Below are 19203 nucleotides of genomic sequence, written 5' to 3' on the forward strand. Positions count from 1 at the left end.
AGGGAAGCCATCAGAACTGATTAGGATATAAAACTTGTTTTGCTTTTGAAATCCCTGGCACTCTTATGAAAAGAGCGCTTCCCTACAGAAAACTAATTTGGAAATTTAAAAGTCTTTAATATTTAGGTGTCTTTCCTGTTAAAATAACTAAAAACCAGTACAGAGATGTTTAAAGGTGCTTTTGAAACCCCATGACATTTCCTGTTTGCTGTTAGCAGCATCAAGCAAAAGAGTAGAAGCTTTGTGGTTGAGTTGAAGAGTGTGTTAAAGCAGAGAGGGCTTTGGCAGGACATCTGTGGGTACCAGTTGCGGGAGAACCAATAGCCCTTTGAGATCCTATTCTTCTAAATCACCCCCATTCTAGCTTGACTCTAGCGGTACTTTCCCAATTAGGGCGAGTGTTAGATAAAAATTAAGTTGAAGGCAGAATTCATCTTTGGAACCAGCAGCTCCCCTCCAACCACCACACCACTGGCCCTTAGCCCCTTCCCCCTTGCAAACATTCAGTCTCACATTCTCCACTGGATCAGTGCTCTTGGGCTCCAGATACTCCGATAAACTCCTTCCATCTCTGGTGTCAATTGATAAAACTCCATTCCTGGTTTATACATATGTTGGAGCTGGGGAGTCATTTAGTGCTTTTCCAGTTGTGGAATTTCTTGCACCCCTAAAATAAGGATGGAAGATTTCCTCATCTCCTTCTAGGAGAAAGTTGCTTTTCCTCATAGGCATTCTGTCTCCTCAAGACAAGAATTCTCTTGAGAGACAAGAAAACTGTGATTTACGGACCCAAGAAGGGCCTTGCTCAGCCCAAACTCTGAAGCTTTCATCTTCAGCTTTACAATCATTTCAATGATACAGAGGAGTTTCCCAGATGGGGCTAGTGGTAAAGAACCCGGCTGCCAACGTAGGAGACATGAGATACAGGTTCGATCCCTGGGTCAGGAAGATACCCTGGAGGAGGGCACAGCAACCCACTCCAGTATTCTTGCCTGGAGAATTCCATGGAAAGAGGAGCCTGGCCAGCTACGGTCTATAGGGTCGCCAAGAGGTGGACATGACTGAAGCAACTTAGCATGTACACACACATGCAGTGATATAGAAGACTAGGTTTTCAAAGTTGGTGGTTTTGTGTGTGTGTGTTTATATAACATGGTAAAGATATGCTCGAAATGCCATCCTCTTAGATTGTGTTGGACTGTTAGTTGGTTCAGCATTGACTAAGCAACCACTTGTACATTCACTGTATAAAAGGTACTAGGAATACAGAGATGAATACGGTTTCAAATGCTCTGTCAGACTATATGCTCTGCTCTTTGTTTCAAACAACATGGCACGTGTTTAACATTTATATTCCCTGTAATATTTATTTAAAATTCCTTCATACCATCTGAAAAAGACCCAGGGCCTGCTCCACTTCCTGGATGTATGGTTACGGCCCATTGGTTTCCACAGGGAGGTCATGCCTGGGCAGATGTATCGGTACCAAGTTCAAGCTGCAGCTGAAGCAGAACTGGGAGAAGCTTCGCCTCCTCTGAGCCACATCCATGGAGCTCCTTACTGTGGAGATGGGAAGGTTGCAAGGTGAGGACATACTATGTGCTTTGGACTGGGTGAGAGAGGATGTCCCGCCTTGCTTGGATCACGAGGGTTCGCCTTGAGACTGGTTTGGGAAGTGAAAGGGGCAAGGCACTGTGTGATTCTGGTATTGAACAAAATCTGGGACCTGGCAGTGATCTTGAGGGGTCATTCACATCTCTACATAGTTAAGGATGGACCCACTTTAATTTAGTACCAATATATTGGGGCTGATTCTGTGGGGGTATTCTTCAGGTTTCAGAGAACAAGTGCTGGGCAGTGATTCAGGGAAGGAATTCATGGTGGAGAAGGTTATTGCCAAATGATGCTAAAAGAGAATGTGAGGGTATCTTTTAGATCAGTTGCCTGTCTTATGACCCAAGGAAAGTCACTATAGCTTTATGAGCTTCAGTTGCTCATTTGATCCCTAGAAGACCTCATTGCAATGCAATTTACAGCTATTCTATAAAAGCATCAAGGTAAAAATGGAATCACTCTTTTGATTTTTTAACATACCACCTTCATTTTCCTGTTGCCCTTTAGTTAGTTAGTTATTTCAGTCTCTCAGTCGTGTCTGACTCTTTGCAACCCCATGGACTGTAGCATGCCAGGCTACCCTGTCCATCACAAACTCTCTGAGCTTGCTTAGACTCATTTCCATAAAGTCAGTGATGCCATCCAACCATCTCATCCTCTGTCATCCCCTTCTCCTCCTGCCTTCAATCTTTCCCAGCATCAGGGTCTTTTCCAATGAGTCAGTTCTTCACATCAGGTGGTCAAAGTATTGGAGCTTCAGCTTTAGCATCAGTCCTTCCATAGGATATTCAGGACTGATTTCCTTTAGGATTGACTAGTTTGATCTCCTTGCAGTCCAGGAGACTCCCAAGAATCTTCTCTAACACCACAGTTCAAAAGCATTAATTCTTCAGTGCTCAGCTTTCTTTATGGCCTTTCTCTATGCCCTGTTGTGATATCAACTTAATTCATTCTGATTTGCCAGGCACTTGCCAAAATTTTTCACTGAATACTCCCATGTCCCAGTGACCACCCTATATTAATCTATTCTAAATGCTCAGCTCACCTAATATGTCGTTTATATAAAGCTGTTGGGAGTAAAAGACTGGAAGCCCAGGTACTGTAATTTGTTTCAGAGTCTGTATCCTAATAAGATGGCTTGTTTTTAGCTTTTCAGATCATGTAAAAATATCTTGTATCTTGAAGGCCTAATTGAAAGCAATCTATAGCCTTTCTTGGGGTTTTATCCCATTGTTTAGTAATTACTAAATATTGTTCAGGTCAGGAAGCAACAGTTAGAACTGGACATGGAACAACAGACTGGTTCCAAATAAGAAAAGGAGTACATCAAGGCTGTATATTGTCACTCTGCTTATTTAACTTATATGCAGAGTACATCATGAGAAATGCTGGACTGGAAGAAACACAAGCTGGAATCAAGATTGCAGGGAGAAATATAAATAACCTCAGATATGCAGATGACACCACCCTTATGGCAGAAAGTGAAGAGGAGCTAAAAAGCCTCTTGATGAAAGTGAAAGTGGAGAGTGAAAAAGATGGCTTAAAGCTCAACATTCAGAAAACGAAGATCATGGCATCTGGTCCCATCACTTCATGGGAAATAGATGAGGAAACAGTGGAAACAGTGTCAGACTTTATTTTGGGGGCTCCAAAATCACTGCAGATGGTGACTGCAGCCATGAAATTAAAAGACACTTACTCCTTGGAAGAAAAGTTATGACCAACCTAGATAGCATATTCAGAAGCAGAGACATTACTTTGCCGACTAAGGTCTGTCTAGTCAAGGCTATGGTTTTTCCAGTGGTCATGTATGGATGTGAGAGTTGGACTGTGAAGAAGGCTGAGCACCTAAGAATTGATGCTTTTGAACTATAGTGTTGGAGAAGACTCTTGAGAGTCCCTTGGACTGCAAGGAGATCCAACCAGTTTATTCTGAAGGAAATCAACCCTGGGATTACTTTGGAAGGAATGATGCTAAAGCTGAAACTCCAGTACTTTGGCCACCTCATGTGCAAAGTTGACTCATTGGAAAAGACTGATGCTGGGAGGGATTGGGGGCAGGAGGAGAAGGGGACGACAGAGGATGAGATGGCTGGATGGCATCACGGACTCGATGGACGTGAGTCTGAGTGAACTCCGGGAGTTGGTGATGGACAGGGAGGCCTGGCATGCTGTGATTCATGGGGTCGCAAAGAGTCGGACACGACTGAGCGACTGAACTGAACTGAACTGAAATATTGTTTGTCTTCTCAATCTTCTAAGATTCTTAAGCTTTAGTGTAAGTCTACTCCTTTTCACAGTAGTGTAAACATGAAATGTTCCCAGACTTCAGAAATATATCCAAGAGCCTGAGATCACTTTAATACCCAAACCTTGCTAGTTTGCTGAGGCCACCTTCTACCTCAGTCTCAGCTTACCCTTTCTCCCCCTCCATCTCAATTAAATATCTCCCTGTGAAGCCATTAGGTGACATTTCAGGGGCTCAGAAGAGCTCCAGTACCACAGACCTTTATGTCTCAGCAAAGACAAGAATTCAGCGATAGGCAAAGTGATAGATAAGAAGTGATTTATTAGATTAGGATGCTTGTGAGACTTATAGGCTGGCGAGGATTGGCAGGGGGGCAGTGGTGGTGAAGGTTCTCAACCAGAGAACTTATTGGGCTACAGTTTTATAATCAGAGGAAAAGTGGGGAGGGAGAGAAGAACTTCTTTGTCTTTCTTGAGTAGATGTCACGCTTCCATCATCAGCTCTTCCTCCTGGTTGAGCAGGGGAGTTTTCTTGTCCCTACTTGATCCAGCTAGGTTGTTTTTTATGTGTGCAGAGAGCATGTCCTAGGGATAATTAACTTACTGAGCTCACTGGGCAGGATGTAGGTCTCATGACAGCACTTATTTGGTCATTTGGGGGCAATGTCTCATGCTTCTGTTGCATGATTTTGTTGCCAAGCAAGCCAGCTTGGTTTTGTGGTTAAGTAAACCTGCTCTATTGAGTAATCAGTAACTTACAGGGGTCACCCATATTTTTCTACATACAATCCCCTAGTGGAATTAACTACTTAATCACAACTTTGTCCCTATTTTGAGCTTCCCTGATGGCTCAGACAGTGTCTGCCTGCAGGAGACCTGGGTTTGATCCCTGGGTCAGGAAGATCTTCTGGAGAAGGAAATGGCAAGCCACTCCAGTAGTCTTGCCTGGAAAATTCCATGGACGGAGGGGCCTGGAGGGCTACAGTCTATGGGGTCGCAAAGAGTTGGACGTGACTGAGTGACTTCACTTTCACTTTTGTCCTATCACCTAAGGATGTGGAGAAGGCAATGGCAACCCACTCCAGTGTTCTTGCCTGGAGAATCCCAGGGACGGGGGAGCCTGGTGGGCTGCCATCTATGGGGTCGCAGAGAGTCGGACACGACTGAAGTGACTTAGCAGCAGCAGCAGCAGCAGCAGCACCTAGGGATGACTTAACGTGTGCACAGAACGAATCTGGTTGTTGTTGATGTTTTCCATGGCTACCTCATTTTAAACCAGCTGCCCACTAATCAAGGTGTCTGCAGGACTAGGTGACCATTGCTACCCAGACAGAGCCCTGCTTGAACGAAACAGTTGATCTTATGTTGTAGCATCTCCCACAGCAGTCCTCCGATGAAGGTTCTGATGTCCCAGGATGCCACGTCTGTCTGGGGTTCTGGGGCAGAACAAGATATCGTCTTCCTAATCTGATATTGTACATTCTAGCCTGGGCTTTGAAACACCTTCATCTGTAGTGACACCTGCTTGGCTACTGGGCTTCACAAAGCTCCTTACCAAAAAGTTCCTTTAAACTCTGCCTATATCACCTCTCTATAAAGTGTCATACTTTGTTCTTGTGACATTGGAAAGCCCTGCCTGCTGATGCAGGAGACAAGGTTCATGGGTTCATGGGAGATCATGGCTTCCTGGATCCAGGGAGATCCCATATGCCTCAGAGCAACTAAGCCCATGCGCCACAACTACTGAGCCTGTGCTCTAGATCCTGGGAGCTGCAACTACGGAAGCGCTCGCACCCTAGACCCTGTGCGCTACAATGAGAGAAGCCACTGCAATGAGAAACCCACACACCACAACGAGAGAGTAGCCCCTGCTCCCTGAAACTAGAGAAAAGCTGGCACAGCAACCAAAACTAACTAAATATTTTTAAAAATGATGTTAACTAAAAGAGAAAAATCATTTTATGTATACAAGTGTGTATGTTTGTATATCAGAATGTATACTTTTACCTTGTAGGAACCTGGGAGAAGAGTGTGATGATGGAGACCTTTTGAATGGAGACGGCTGCTCAAGGGCATGTGAGTTAGAGGAAGGTTTCAACTGTGTAGGTGAGTTTAGGAGCACCTGCCCAGGCTTATGTGCTTTGTTTGGAGGTGTCTCCAATTCTTACTCTTGTGAGCTCTTGATATCTGGCAATGTGTAATTTAGTGGTAATAACAATAACATTTGCTGTGTCTATTGTGTGCCTGGCACTGACTGTTTTACATATATTATCCAGTTTAATCCCTACAATAAATATAAGGAGACTAAACAGAGGCACAGAGAGCTTAAATAGCTTGCTTTCTCTTACACAGCTGGTAGTGATGAAGTCAGGATTTGAAACAGGGAAGCAAATCCACACGTTAAACTACTAAATTACCTGGCCTCCTAGATTAATGTTACCAAATATTGCTCTTGGGTCCTCATGTCTAACATCAGACTGTCAGCCAAGTAGCACAATCACAGATTCAACATAAAAATTATGGTGGGACATGTGTTAAGCCAAAGAGAGTACACGATATCTCTTGGTGTCTGTGTTTAGTAGATAAGATTATGAAGAGTGACACACAGAATTTCTTAATCCTGGAATATCACTTGTAATGTTATTATCAGTGTTATTGCTAGGTGCCATTGACTCTAGAATCTTGCCACACAGGAAGGCCCTCCAGAACACTTTTCCTGATTTTGATTAAAGCCATGAACAGGCTTCTTTGTAGATTATTTTTTCATTCCTATGAGCATGCACGCTTAGTTGCTCAGTCAAGTCCAACTCTTTGTGACTCCATGGGCTATCGCCTGCCAGGCTCCTCTGTCCATGGAACTCTCCGGGCAAGAACACTGGCGTGGGTAGCCTTTCCCTTTTCCAGGGATCTTCCTGACCCAGGTATCAAATCTGGATCTCCTACATTGCAGGTGGATTCTTTACCATCTGAGCTATCAGGGAAGCCCTCCTATGTGCATACATTGAAGTAATTCTGTGGAACATATTTACTCAGCAAAGTTATTTTTAAAAGCAGTGTATTTAACAATATTTTAATGCTTCTAAATTTCAAGACAAAGTTGGATATGATTATAATTATGTATAGTGTATTAAGGTATTAAATACTACAAAGAACACACAAACCCTCCTGCTTTCCTGAGCAGAATAATAAAATTATAAAATCTTAGTGGTCTTACATCTATCCGTATAACAAAATATGTTGAGTGCCCTCTGTACACAAGTCTAATAGAGACCCTGATCCCTTCATATGTCCAGCCTCTTTCCCTTATAGAAATTGCTATATCAGTTCTCGAGCTTCTTACATGCATCTAGCAATAAAGATTGCATCTTGAAAGACCATTCTGTTTAAAAGTGGCTTTATCTGTTATAGAATTCTTCTCCCCCTTTCCGATTTGGAAACTGATGTTCAGAGCATTTTAGCGACTTGTCCATGGGCATATAATGAGGTGTCTACAAAGCCAGCATTGGAACTCAGCTTCCGTAATTCTTAATCAAGTGCTTTTTCCTTGCTATGAAACTACAGAGGATACATTTTTTTCCCTGTTTTATTTGACTACCATTCAGATATTTGAAATGCCTCCCCATTATTCTCCTTTCCAGTCCAAACATCCCCTCATGTGATTAGGTTTCCAGGCCCTTTCCTATTTACCCTAACTTGGCATGCTTCCTATGGTCAATGCCCAGAAAGGAATTCAATACTCCAGATGTGGTCTGGCTGTATAAAATACACTGAACTACCTCCCCTCTTCTGTACACAAGTGTTTGTTAATGCCATCTCTGTTTGCATCATTCCTTTTTCACATAATGGGCTCATGATACATGCACACACACACACACACATACAAACACACACACAGCCTTTGCCACTGCAGTTCATCTCATCTGTCTTAAAAGCGGACCTTACTTTGTTTCCATCACATTTAATTCCATTAAATTTGGTTCATATTCTTTTACCCTCCAACTCCAGGAAGAGAGGGTAAAGCATCTGTCTTCAGTGCGGGAGATCCGGGTTTGATCCCTGGGTTGGGAAGATCCCCTGGAGAAGGAAATGGCAAGCCACTCCAGGACTATTGCGTGGAAAATCCCATGGACAGAGGAGCCTGGTAGGCTACAGTCCATGGGGTCGCAAATAGTCAGACACGACTGAGCGACTTCACTTTCACTTTCACTTTCACGGCAAAGTTAAAATGGTCTGTTCCACAGCTAGATATTTATTTCAGTTAGTAATATGCTCATAGTATTTAGTTCTATAGCATATAGCTCTAAAGCTCATAGCATATGCTAAGCGTATAGCTCTGTTCCATCATTTCTCAAGAGACTAAGTTTGAAGGAACCATTGTGAAATGTGTTATAAAAGTGGTCTGCTGTTTTTGCATTGATTTGAAGAAACAGAAGCAAAGTTTCTAAGTTGATGGTAAAAAAAAATAGAGATAGGATGATTTGGGAGAATGGCATTGAAACATGTATACTATCATGTAAGAAACGAATCACCAGTCTACGTTCGATACAGGATACAGGATGCTTGGGGCTGGTGCACGGGGATGATCCAGAGAGATGATATGGGGTGGGAGGTGGGAGGGGGTTCAGGATTGGGAACTCACGTACACGCATGGCGGATTCATGTCAATGTATGGCAAAACCAATACAGTATTGTAAAGTAAAATTAAAAATAAAAAAAAAGAAGCAAGGAGAGACTGTCACTGGATTATATAGAGAAACAAGACATGTATACATATGTATATTATAAAAATATGTCATAAAATATATATTATATGTGCATATGTGTATATTCAAAATATGCACAAACATACATATAAAACTCTACATGCAGGCCTATATGTATATATGTCTGTGTGTATATAAACTATACAAACATATAAACTATACATGCATATATATGTATATGTGTGTATATGTGTTCCATATATACATATGGAACAATCATGGAAAAGTCATTCCAAATACACGTATATTGGCTTTGGGGAGTAACTTAGAAAGGCCTTGTATTTAATGGCACACAGGAGTTAATGAAAACCCAAAATAGGCTCAGGACCAAGTCCTTGGAACAGGAGCATACTCCTGGCAAGTAGAGATAGATTTACTAGAGGAGGGTCTTTGACTTGAAGAAATTTATTAAGGAAAATAATTAGTAACTACATGTCAATGAACAGCTGAAAAGTTACTGAAACAGTCCTGTGGTATTTCTGCAAAGAATTTTAAAATTAAAAGAATGGAATAGTAACAGTTAATTTTAGTGATGTTCTGAGTGTGTACCTATGCAGTCGCTTTAGTTGTGTCTGACTCTTTGTGACCATATGTACTCTAGCCTGCCATGCTCCTTTGTCCATGGGATTCTCTAGGGAAGAATGCTGGAGTGGGTTGCCATGTCCTTCTCCAGGGGATCTTCCCAACCCAGGGATCACATTGGTGCCTTTTATATCTCCTGCATTGGCAGGTGGGTTCTTTACCACTGGTGCCACCTGGAAAGCCCATGTACCTATGGGATGATCTATTTTAAATCTTGATCTTATTTTCATGTCCTATTATTTTAGGTAGAAATGGAGGATTAGAATTGTGTTACTAATAGGGGTAGACAGGGCAATAATAATAAATAAATGGCTTTATAACTGCATCTCAGTTTTTTTTATATTTGAAGGAAGCTAAGTAACATATCAAGTGGCTCAGGGGTAAAGAATCTGCCTGAGATGCAGGAGACACAGGAGACATGGGTTTGATTCCTGGGCCATGATGATCCCCTGGAGGAGGGCATGGCAACCCACTCCATATCCCTACCTGGAGAATCCCATAGACAGAGGAGCCTACATGGACAGAGCAGGCTACAGTCCATGGGGTCCCCAAGAGTTGGACATGACTGAAGTGGCTGAGCACCCATGCAGTTTACATATCTATGGTTAGTAGGGACTATCCACTTAGTAGAAGTTATCCTACAAGCAAGGACCTTGTCCAAGGAATTACAGCTTGCTTTACAGGCCCAGTGATCTTCTCATATATTCATTACTCACACATTTGCTCTTGAAGACAGTCTCTCTGCCTTGATTGAGGTATTGTGGAGTAAGAGAAAGCCCCTGAACCTGCTTTCTGTAAGCCTGGCTCAAAGCCAAGCAGTATTGGTTCTGCATCAAGGGAACTTTGACAAGTCACTTATAATCATGAAGTATCCTTCTTTCAGTCCAGTTCAGTTCACTCACTCAGTCATATCCGACTCTTTGCGACCCAATGAACCGCAGCATGCCAGGCCTCCCTGTCCATCACCAACTCCCGGAGTTCACTCAGACTCAAGTCCATCGAATCAGTGATGCCATCCAGCCATCTCATCCTCTGTCGTCCCCTTCTCCTCCTGCCCCCAATCCCTCCCAGCATCAGAGTCTTTTCCAATGAGTCAACTTTGCACATGAGGTGGCCAAAGTACTGGAGTTTCAGCTTAAGCATCATTCCTTCCAAAGAAATCCCAGGGCTGATCTCCTTCAGAATGGACTGGTTGGATCTCCTTGCAGTCCAAGGGACTCTCAAGAGTCTTCTCCAACACCACAGTTCAAAAGCATCAATTCTTCAGTCCTCAGCCTTCTTCACAGTCCAACTCTCACATCCATACATGACTACTGGAAAAACCATAGCCTTGACTAGACAGACCTTAGTCAGCAAAGTAATGTTTCTGCTTTTCAATATGCTATCTAGGTTGGTCATAACTTTTCTTCCAAGGAGTAAGCGTCTTTTAATTTCATGGCTGCAGTCACCATCTGTGGTGATTTTGGAGCCCAAAAAAATAAAGTCTGACACTGTTTCCACTGTTTCCCCATCTATTTCCCATGAAGTGATGGGACCAGATGCCATGATCTGCGTTTTCTGAATGTTGAGCTTTAAGCCAACTTTTTCACTCTCCACTTTCACTTTCCTCAAGAGGCTTTTGAATTCTTATTCACTTTCTGCCATAGGGTGGTGTCATCGGCATATCTGAGGTTATTGATATTTCTCCTGGCAATCTTAATTCCAGCTTGTGTTTCTTCCAGTCCAGCGTTTCTCATGATGTACTCTGCATAGAAGTTAAATAAGCAGGGTGACAATATACAGCCTTGACGTACTCATTTTCCTATTTGGAACCAGTCTGTTGTTCCATGTCCGGTTCTAACTGTTGCTTCCTGACCTGCATACAGATTTCTCAAGAGGCAGGTCAGGTGGTCTGGTATTCCCATCTCTTTCAGAATTTTCCACAGTTTATTGTGATCTATATGTTTGAGGTGGGCATTAGACTGGTTGGTAGTTACAGGGTTCTCTTTAGCAGCTGGAATAAAAATGTAATTATTTTTACTGGACACATATAAAAATACCTTTTCAAATGTCAAACAATGTTTCTTGACAGGGGAACCAAGCCTGTGCTATATACACGAGGGAGATGGAATATGTGAGCCTTTTGAGAAGGAAACCAGCATTGTAGACTGTGGCCTCTATACTCCCAAAGGATACCTGGATCAGTGGGCTACCCAAGCTTTTGCTTCTCATGAAGACACGAAGAAATGTCCTGTTTCCTTGGTAACTGGAGCACCTCATTCCATGGTAAGTTAAGACTAGTCAAGGATAAACAAAATTGTTAAGTGATTCCCCCAGATACTGACCTTGAGCTTACATTTTTTTTCTCCTAACTTTGACAGCAAATTTAGTTAACAAACTCAGAATAAAATAATGTTAAATGAAAAGCTTCTAGGCTATCAATTAAATCTCATGCCCCACCCTCACCCCACTTACCTTCACTAGTTTTCATCCAGGAATCTTTGACTATGCAATAACTGACTGAGAGGTACACAAAAGCATCTCAAAATTAGCCTTATAATATACATGTCAGAAATTACACTTGGGCTTTGAATTTGGAAGAATTTATCTTGAAAGAAGATAAGCGAGCAGTAAAGTCAGAATACTTGGATGACACTGTTGGACCTATCAGTATCATCATGATTATTACTAAGTGACATTTGGCAAGTCACTTAACTTCTCTGGGCCCCACTTTTCTCATATGTAAATCTTTTGCATTTAACTCAAGGTTTATTGCAAGATCAAATGAAATTTAAAATATATATTAAAGATTAAAATATAATTTGATTTTAAAATTATTATTATTAAAGACTTTTGAGAATTAGTACTAAAATCAAATCCATAGGCACACGATTTTCCATGAATTTCTACCTAAGTAAATAGAAGATCTTCTGAGAACTTTGAGGACCGACTTCTGTGGATTATAAATACCTGAAAGAAGATTAAGTGAAAAAAAGTGAAAATGTTAATTGTTCAGTTGTATCTGACTCTTTGCGATGCCATGGACTATAGCCCACTGGGCTCCTCTGTCCATGGGATTCTCCAGGCAAGAACACTGGAGTGGGTTGCCATCCCCTCCTCCAGGGGATCTTCCCTACCCAGGAATAGAACGTGGTTCTCCTGCATTGCAGGTGGATTCTTTGCTGTCTGAGCCATCAAGGAAACCCAAAGATTAAGGGCTTTGGTTTTTGAATGCTATTCTAGAGGTTTTCATTGCCAAATATACTCTTCCATGCTTTATAACAATAAGTAATACAGTCATTTTTGACAGAAGTAAGATTTGTTAACAGCTCTCTAGGTATTTTAGGCCAGAGGCAAATCATTGGTTTTTGGTCTTGAGGAGACAGCCCAGGGGACTGAGGAACTAGCCAAGGCTGGTAGTTCAGGTCAAGGAACTCATCAAGGACCCAAATGTCTCTGAGATTTTGGCTCTTTCCACACTTGACTTGCAGTTTTCTTCCTCAAGCTCATGAGATGACTACTGCCCTCCAGGTGTGAAGTCATTATTTCAAGCAGGAAGAAGGGGGAAGGTCAAAGGGAAATAAATACATGTGAGCTGAGTCTGTTTTTAGTGTGAAAATGGGAGCTGTTCCAGGAATATAGGCATCTACCAACATCCCATTGTTCAGATCCAGGTCACTTCACCAGCCTTAGTTGTAAGGGACCCTGAGGAGATGAGCATTTATAGCTGGATACACTGTCACCTTGAACAAGATTAAAGTTTGTTAATAAGAAGGAGGGAGGTATGGATATGGACAGCCAATTAGCCATGCCTGTCTCGCTCCTTTAGCTAATTCTGAAGGCATCTTTCTCAAGAATTCTGATGCCCAATGGTAGGAAGTTAGGAAAGTTAGGTGATTTTGAGTTAGTAACAGCTCTCTAAAGCAGCTTTGAGTCTAGCTTGTCTGTCTTCCCCAGTGGAAAAAATTTTCTGGAATTTCTCTTTCCTGGTTCCTTTTCCCAACTTAGTGTTTCCTTGAGTCGCTTGTCTCACTCCTGGGCCGGTAGATCCTAGAATCCTCATCGTGGACAGATTTCCCTAACTAGTCCTAGGAGCAGTTGTCTACAACGTGCCAGGAGAATTTGTTGAGCAAGGTCCCTGGACCACCGATGGGCTGTAAGTTGTCACATTGTTCTTCCTCCGTGATAAGTTGGATATTGAGGCTAAGAGAGAGCACTGAGACATTCTACCCTGAGAAAAGTTTTCTGCCAATGATGTCATCATGAGGCATTCAGCAAGAGGAAAACATTGGTTTTGAGCTGGGAGTTTCATTATCTTTACTTATCTCTCACCCTTCATGTTTAATTTTTGGTGGAAATTGCATTTCAGGTTTGCACATCATACCGTCCAGATTTACCAGAGCACCGACCCCTAACTGGCTGGTTTCCCTGTGTCCCCAGTGGAAATAGATCTCAAGATGAAGGGAGTAAGCAGCCAAAAGGTAGCCTGAAGAGAGAGGATGAGGTTTGGCTCAAAGTAAGTGACCCAAATGTTTTTTTGTGAAAACTGGATAGATTGTGTGTGTGTGTGTGTGTGTGTGTGTGTGTGTATAAATGATACATTGGAATGTCAGGAAATTTCCTTTTGTCATCTAAAAGCTTTTATGTTTTGAATTTATTTTCATTTCTTTCTGAATGTTGGACTTTTCTTTATAAGCAACCACTCTATCAAAGTGTAATATACATATAGAAAAGTACAAAAATCAGAAATGATTGGTAAATTTTTACAAAGTAAACATCCTCTCCAACCACCACAGAGATTTAAAAGAAAAACAGAAAATTAACATCACCCCCAAAAGGCACTGTCATTCTCCCCCTCATTATACTATAGAGGTATCTACTATTTTTCCTTTTATCACCAAAGATTAGTTTTGCCTGTTTGTATTTTAGGTGAAAAATTTGACAGTCTGTAGTATTTGTGTCTGATTCTTTCTTACTCAGCATTCTATCTCTGGGATTCATTCAGGCTGCTATACTTAGCAATAGTGTTCATGTCCACTGTGGTGCAGAATTCTAGTGCATCAATGGGCCATACTTTCATTAATCATAGTAATGAAACTTTTGTTTATTTCTAATTTTTCTCTATTATATATTACAAATAGTTCTGCTATAAACACTCCTGTACATTTCTTTTGGTGAATGTATACAGATAGTTGGGTATATTTGGAACGGCTAGATAGTAATTAGGCAGATGATCAGCTTTAGTAGATAATAACAAATGGTGTTCTACTTGGTTCTACTAGTTTATACTCCCAACAGAGGCTTATGAAGCAATTTTTACTGATTACTTGGTATTTTAAGTCTTAATTTTAACCATTAATTATGTAAATGTACCTCCCTATGGTTTCAATTTACATTTACATTTGACTAAAGAAGCTGTAATGTTTATATGTATATCGGCCATTTGTATTGATATATCCTTTTTCCCTTTTTTTCTGAAGGGTTTATTCAAGTCTTTTGCTCAATTTTCTATTGGAATGTCATTTTCTTCTTAATTTATATGATTTCATCACAATTTTTGGAATATATAAATCATATTTCAGTTGTATATTGTTTAATATTTTCCAGCATTCCATGGCTTACTTTTTTTTTTTACTCTTAATGGTATATTTGATGAAGAGTTCTAAATTTTACCACAATCCAGTTTATTTTTCTTTTTCTTTATGGTTAGTGCTAATCGTGTACTGTATTAGAAGTCTTTGCTTACCACAAAGACATACTTCCCTATGTTATCTTCTAGAAATGTTATTATTTCACCTTTTATATACAGATCTACAATCCTCTGGAATTTTTACATATTGTGTGAGGTAGGGATCAAGGTTTTTTTCTCCCTAGAACTAGAACCACCATTGAAAGTGAAAGTGTTAGTTGCTCAATCATGTCTGATTCTTTGTGACTCCATGGACTGTAGCCCACCAGGCTCTTCTGTCCATGGAATTCTCCAGGCAAGAATACTGAAGTGGGTAGCCATTTTCTCCTCTAGGGATCTTCCTGACCCAGGGATCAAACCTGGGTCTCCTGCATTGCAAGCAGATTCTTTATCATCTGAGCCACCAAAATAACAACTTGAAGGCAATGTATAATCCTTTGCCAGTAGTTTTGGATCCTTTCTGTGAATATATTAAGTGTTTTTTCATTTATATTCATTAGAGCTTGGTCCCTACATTAAAAAAGAAAAATTTTACTATCTTGTCAGGTTTATGATGAAGGTCAGGTTTGACTCCTAGAGTAAGCTTCCTTTATTCCCTAGTTTTCTGAAATATTTTGTGAAAGGTTGGTGTTAAATTTTCATGGACTTCATCAGTAAAGCTATCTGAGTCTGGTATTTTCTTTGAGGAAAATATTTAAATATATGTTAAAATCTTAAACTAAATATTACAGAATTGGGGCTTTCTATTTCTTCTTAGGTTAACTTTGGAAAAAGTTTTTTTTTTTTTTCAAATAATTTGTCCATTTTTTTCCTAAAATTTTGAATTTATTGGCATTAAGTTTTTCATAATGCTCTCTTATTTTGTCTATTTCTATACTCCCTAGGACTTTTTTTAGTTATTCTATTGCTAATTTTTGTCTTCTCTCTTTTATTTTTTTGCTTAGTATTGCCAAAGACTTAACAGTTATATTAATCTTTCATTACTGTTTTTATAGAACCGAAGATTATACATGTGTGTATATATGTATGCTTATATATATACATAAATATACATGTGTAAACATAAAAGGAAGGAAATAATGAAAGTAGCATACATGTGTGCTCTTACTTTCATTATTGCCTCTTTTTATGTTTACATTTAATTTGCTCTTGCGATGATGCTTAGATCATTAATTTTTAGCTTCTTTCTTTTTAAAACATAAACATTAAGGTGACACGTTTCCTTCTGAATGTGACTTTTGCAACATGTTACATTTCACATGTCTTATTTGTATTATCATTCAGTTCAAACATATTTTCTAATTTTTATTTGACTACTTTTGTGATCTCTGAGTTATATATAAATATGCTGATGAATGTCCAAACATTTTTTGGAAATTGTTTATGTTTTGTTTTTGATTTATAGCTAGAGTCTTCTGTGCTCAAAGATTGTATTTGGTATGATGTCAAGCCTTTTTAATTTGTTGACCTTTGAATTATGGAAAAACATATGGTTAATTGGGCTTCCCTGGTAGCTCAGTGGTAAAGAATCTGCCTGCCAAATAGGAGATGCAGGTTCGATCCCAGGTTTGGGAAGATTCCCAGAGAAGGAAATGGCAACCCTCTCCGGTATTCTTGCCTGGAAAATCCCATGGATAGAGGAGCCTGGCAGGTTACAGTCTATGGGGTAACAAAAGAGCTGGATACAACTTACTGACTAAACAACAATATGGTTAATATTGACAAATATTGCATGAACTTTCAAAGAAATATGTAGTCTGAAATAGTTGGATATAGCATTCTATATTTTTAACATAGATCAAGTTCATCCATCATGTTGTTAAAATTTCCCATATTGTATATTTTCCTTGATATTCTTCCCACCAGTTACTGAGATGCATGTTAGACTTTCTTACCATAATCTTAAACTTGCCTGTTTCACTTTTATTTTTGCCAGTTGTTGATCTACGCATTGATTTATTTACATTTTGAAACTATTATTAAATATTCAGGCAATTCTCACTTTGTAGCGTAGAAACACAAAATGACCATGTATCCTAAAGCTGTACAAAGCAAGCTAAATAATCGATGGTGAAAATTACAATTGTTACATGATATTTTTGTCACAACATTAAAACCTTTTATTTTTAGAAATATATGTGAAATGAAATGAAAAAATAGTAAAATTTAGCTCATTATAACTTAAAACATTACAGAGAATTAAAGTATTTAATTTCTTTGTAAAAAAATTTACAAGCATAGTTTTAACAGTTCTTGCCTTTTTTTTTTTTTGCATCATATGACTTGTATTACAAAGCAAGCGATTTTTCTTTGCCATTGTGGATTGTAATATTCCTTTCCAAGTTTGATTATCTTTCAACACTTTATGGTATTTTACACTTTCAATGTTATGAAACATCTCTGAGAGTTCTTTTAATATGAATATTTTCTTGGCATCATTTCCTCCGGGACATCTTTATCCTTCTTGTCACAACCACTTTTCTCCTTTTTGCTGATAATTTCATTTTCACTAAGTTCCTCTGGCTGCAAATACAGAGTCTCTCAAATGGCAGCAGCAGCAGCATTCCCGTACTCAATTATGTCATCTATAATTCTATTTACCTTTCATTCAAATTTCACCTCCAGCGTTATAATATTTTATTTCTTTGCTGCACTTTCATCTTTCCTAGAGGATCCCTTCCTATGATTATCCATTTCTGTAAAATGTCATGTGGATAATATGTCAGTGGGAGATGAGACAATGCAGCTGCACATTTTTCTGTCTCTGTGTGAACAGAATAACAGGTACACGGGGACCAATCAATGACAATTTGAAAGAAGAGATGCAATTGGTCACTTTATCATGATCCTCATTGGTTATTTATATGGTGATTTATATGGTGATATGGAAGGACTATTCATGGAGTTTACACTTTCTGCAGTTACAATTAATACTTTTTGCTAATTGAAATTTGGATCACATTATCTGGTATTATATAACTAAATTGTGATAACTGATATTTGTGTTTATGGAAACTACATAAAATGAAACCACTGTCAGTAGATAATTTTAGAACTTACTATACCTTTCCCATGCTGTTGTTTTCCTCTATTTCTTTGCATTGATCGCTGAGGAAGGCTTTCTTATCTCTCCTTGCTATTCTTTTGGAACTCTGCATTCAGATGCTTATGTCTTTCCTTTTCTCCTTTGCTTTTCACTTCTCTTCATTTCACAGCTATTTGTAAGATCTCCCCAGACAGCCATTTTGCTTTTTTGCATTTCTTTTCCATGGGGATGGTGTTGGTCCCTGTCTCCTGTACAATGTCATGAATCTCTGTCTATAGTTCATCAGGCACTCTATCTATCAGATCTAGTCCCTTAAATCTATTTCTCACTTCTACTGTATAATCATAGGGATTTGCTTTAGGTTGTACCTGAATGGCCTAGTGGTTTTCCCCACTTTCTTCAATTTAAGTCTGAATTTGGCAATAAGGAGCTCATGATCTGAGCCACAGTCAGCTCCCGGTCTTGTTTTAGCTGACTGTATAGAGCTTCTCCATCTTTGGCTGCAAAGAATATAATCTGTCTGATTTCGATGTTGACCATCCGGTGATGTCCATGTGTAGAGTCTTCTCTTGTGTTGTTGGAAGAGGGTGTTTGCTATGACCAGTGTGTTCTCTCGGCAAAACTCTATTAGCCTTTGCCTTGCTTCATGCTATACTCCAAGGCCAAATTTTTCTGTTACTCTAGGTGTTTCTTGACTTCCTATTTTTGCATTCCAGTCCTCTATAATGAAAAGGCCATCTTTTTTGCATGCTAGTTCTAAAAGGTCTTGTAGGTCTTCATAGAACTGTTCAACTTCAGCTTCTTCAGCGTTACTGGTTGGGGCATAGGTTTGGATTACTGTGATATTGAATGGTTTGCCTTGGAGATGAACAGATATCATTCTGTTGTTTTTGAGATTGCCTCCAAGTACTGCATTTCGGACTCTTTTCTTGACCACGATGACTACTCCATTTCTTCTGAGGGATTCCTGCCCACAGTAGTAGATATAATGGTCATCTGAGTTAAATTCACCCATTCCAGTCCATTTTAGTTCACTGATTCCTAGAATGTCGATGTTCACTCTTGCCGTCTCCTGTTTGACCACTTTCTATTTGCCTTGATTCATGGACCTGACATTCCAGGTTCCTATGCAATATTGCTCTTTACAGCATCAGACCTTGCTTCTATCACCAGTCACATCCACAGCTGGGTATTGTTTTTGCTTTGGCTCCATCCCTTCATTCTTTCTGGAGTTATTTCTCCACTGATCTCCAGTAGCATATTGGGCACCTACCAACCCGGGG

At 39.8% G+C, this 19203-nt stretch overlaps 1 protein-coding gene across 1 annotated transcript in view; it reads left to right on the forward strand.

Moving 5' to 3' along the window:
* PAPPA2 (pappalysin 2) overlaps nt 1-19203 on the forward strand; it is a 356164-nt gene that overhangs the window by 192035 nt on the left and 144926 nt on the right. Inside the window, exons 10-13 of the mRNA XM_060396631.1 lie at nt 1456-1584; nt 5876-5967; nt 11278-11471; nt 13555-13701. Of these exons, the coding sequence (XP_060252614.1) occupies nt 1456-1584; nt 5876-5967; nt 11278-11471; nt 13555-13701 (562 nt within the window). The remainder of the gene's footprint in view (nt 1-1455; nt 1585-5875; nt 5968-11277; nt 11472-13554; nt 13702-19203) is intronic.

This window comes from Ovis aries, chromosome 12 (assembly GCF_016772045.2).
Source record: "Ovis aries strain OAR_USU_Benz2616 breed Rambouillet chromosome 12, ARS-UI_Ramb_v3.0, whole genome shotgun sequence".
In the NCBI taxonomy this organism is placed as follows: Eukaryota; Metazoa; Chordata; class Mammalia; order Artiodactyla; family Bovidae; genus Ovis; species Ovis aries.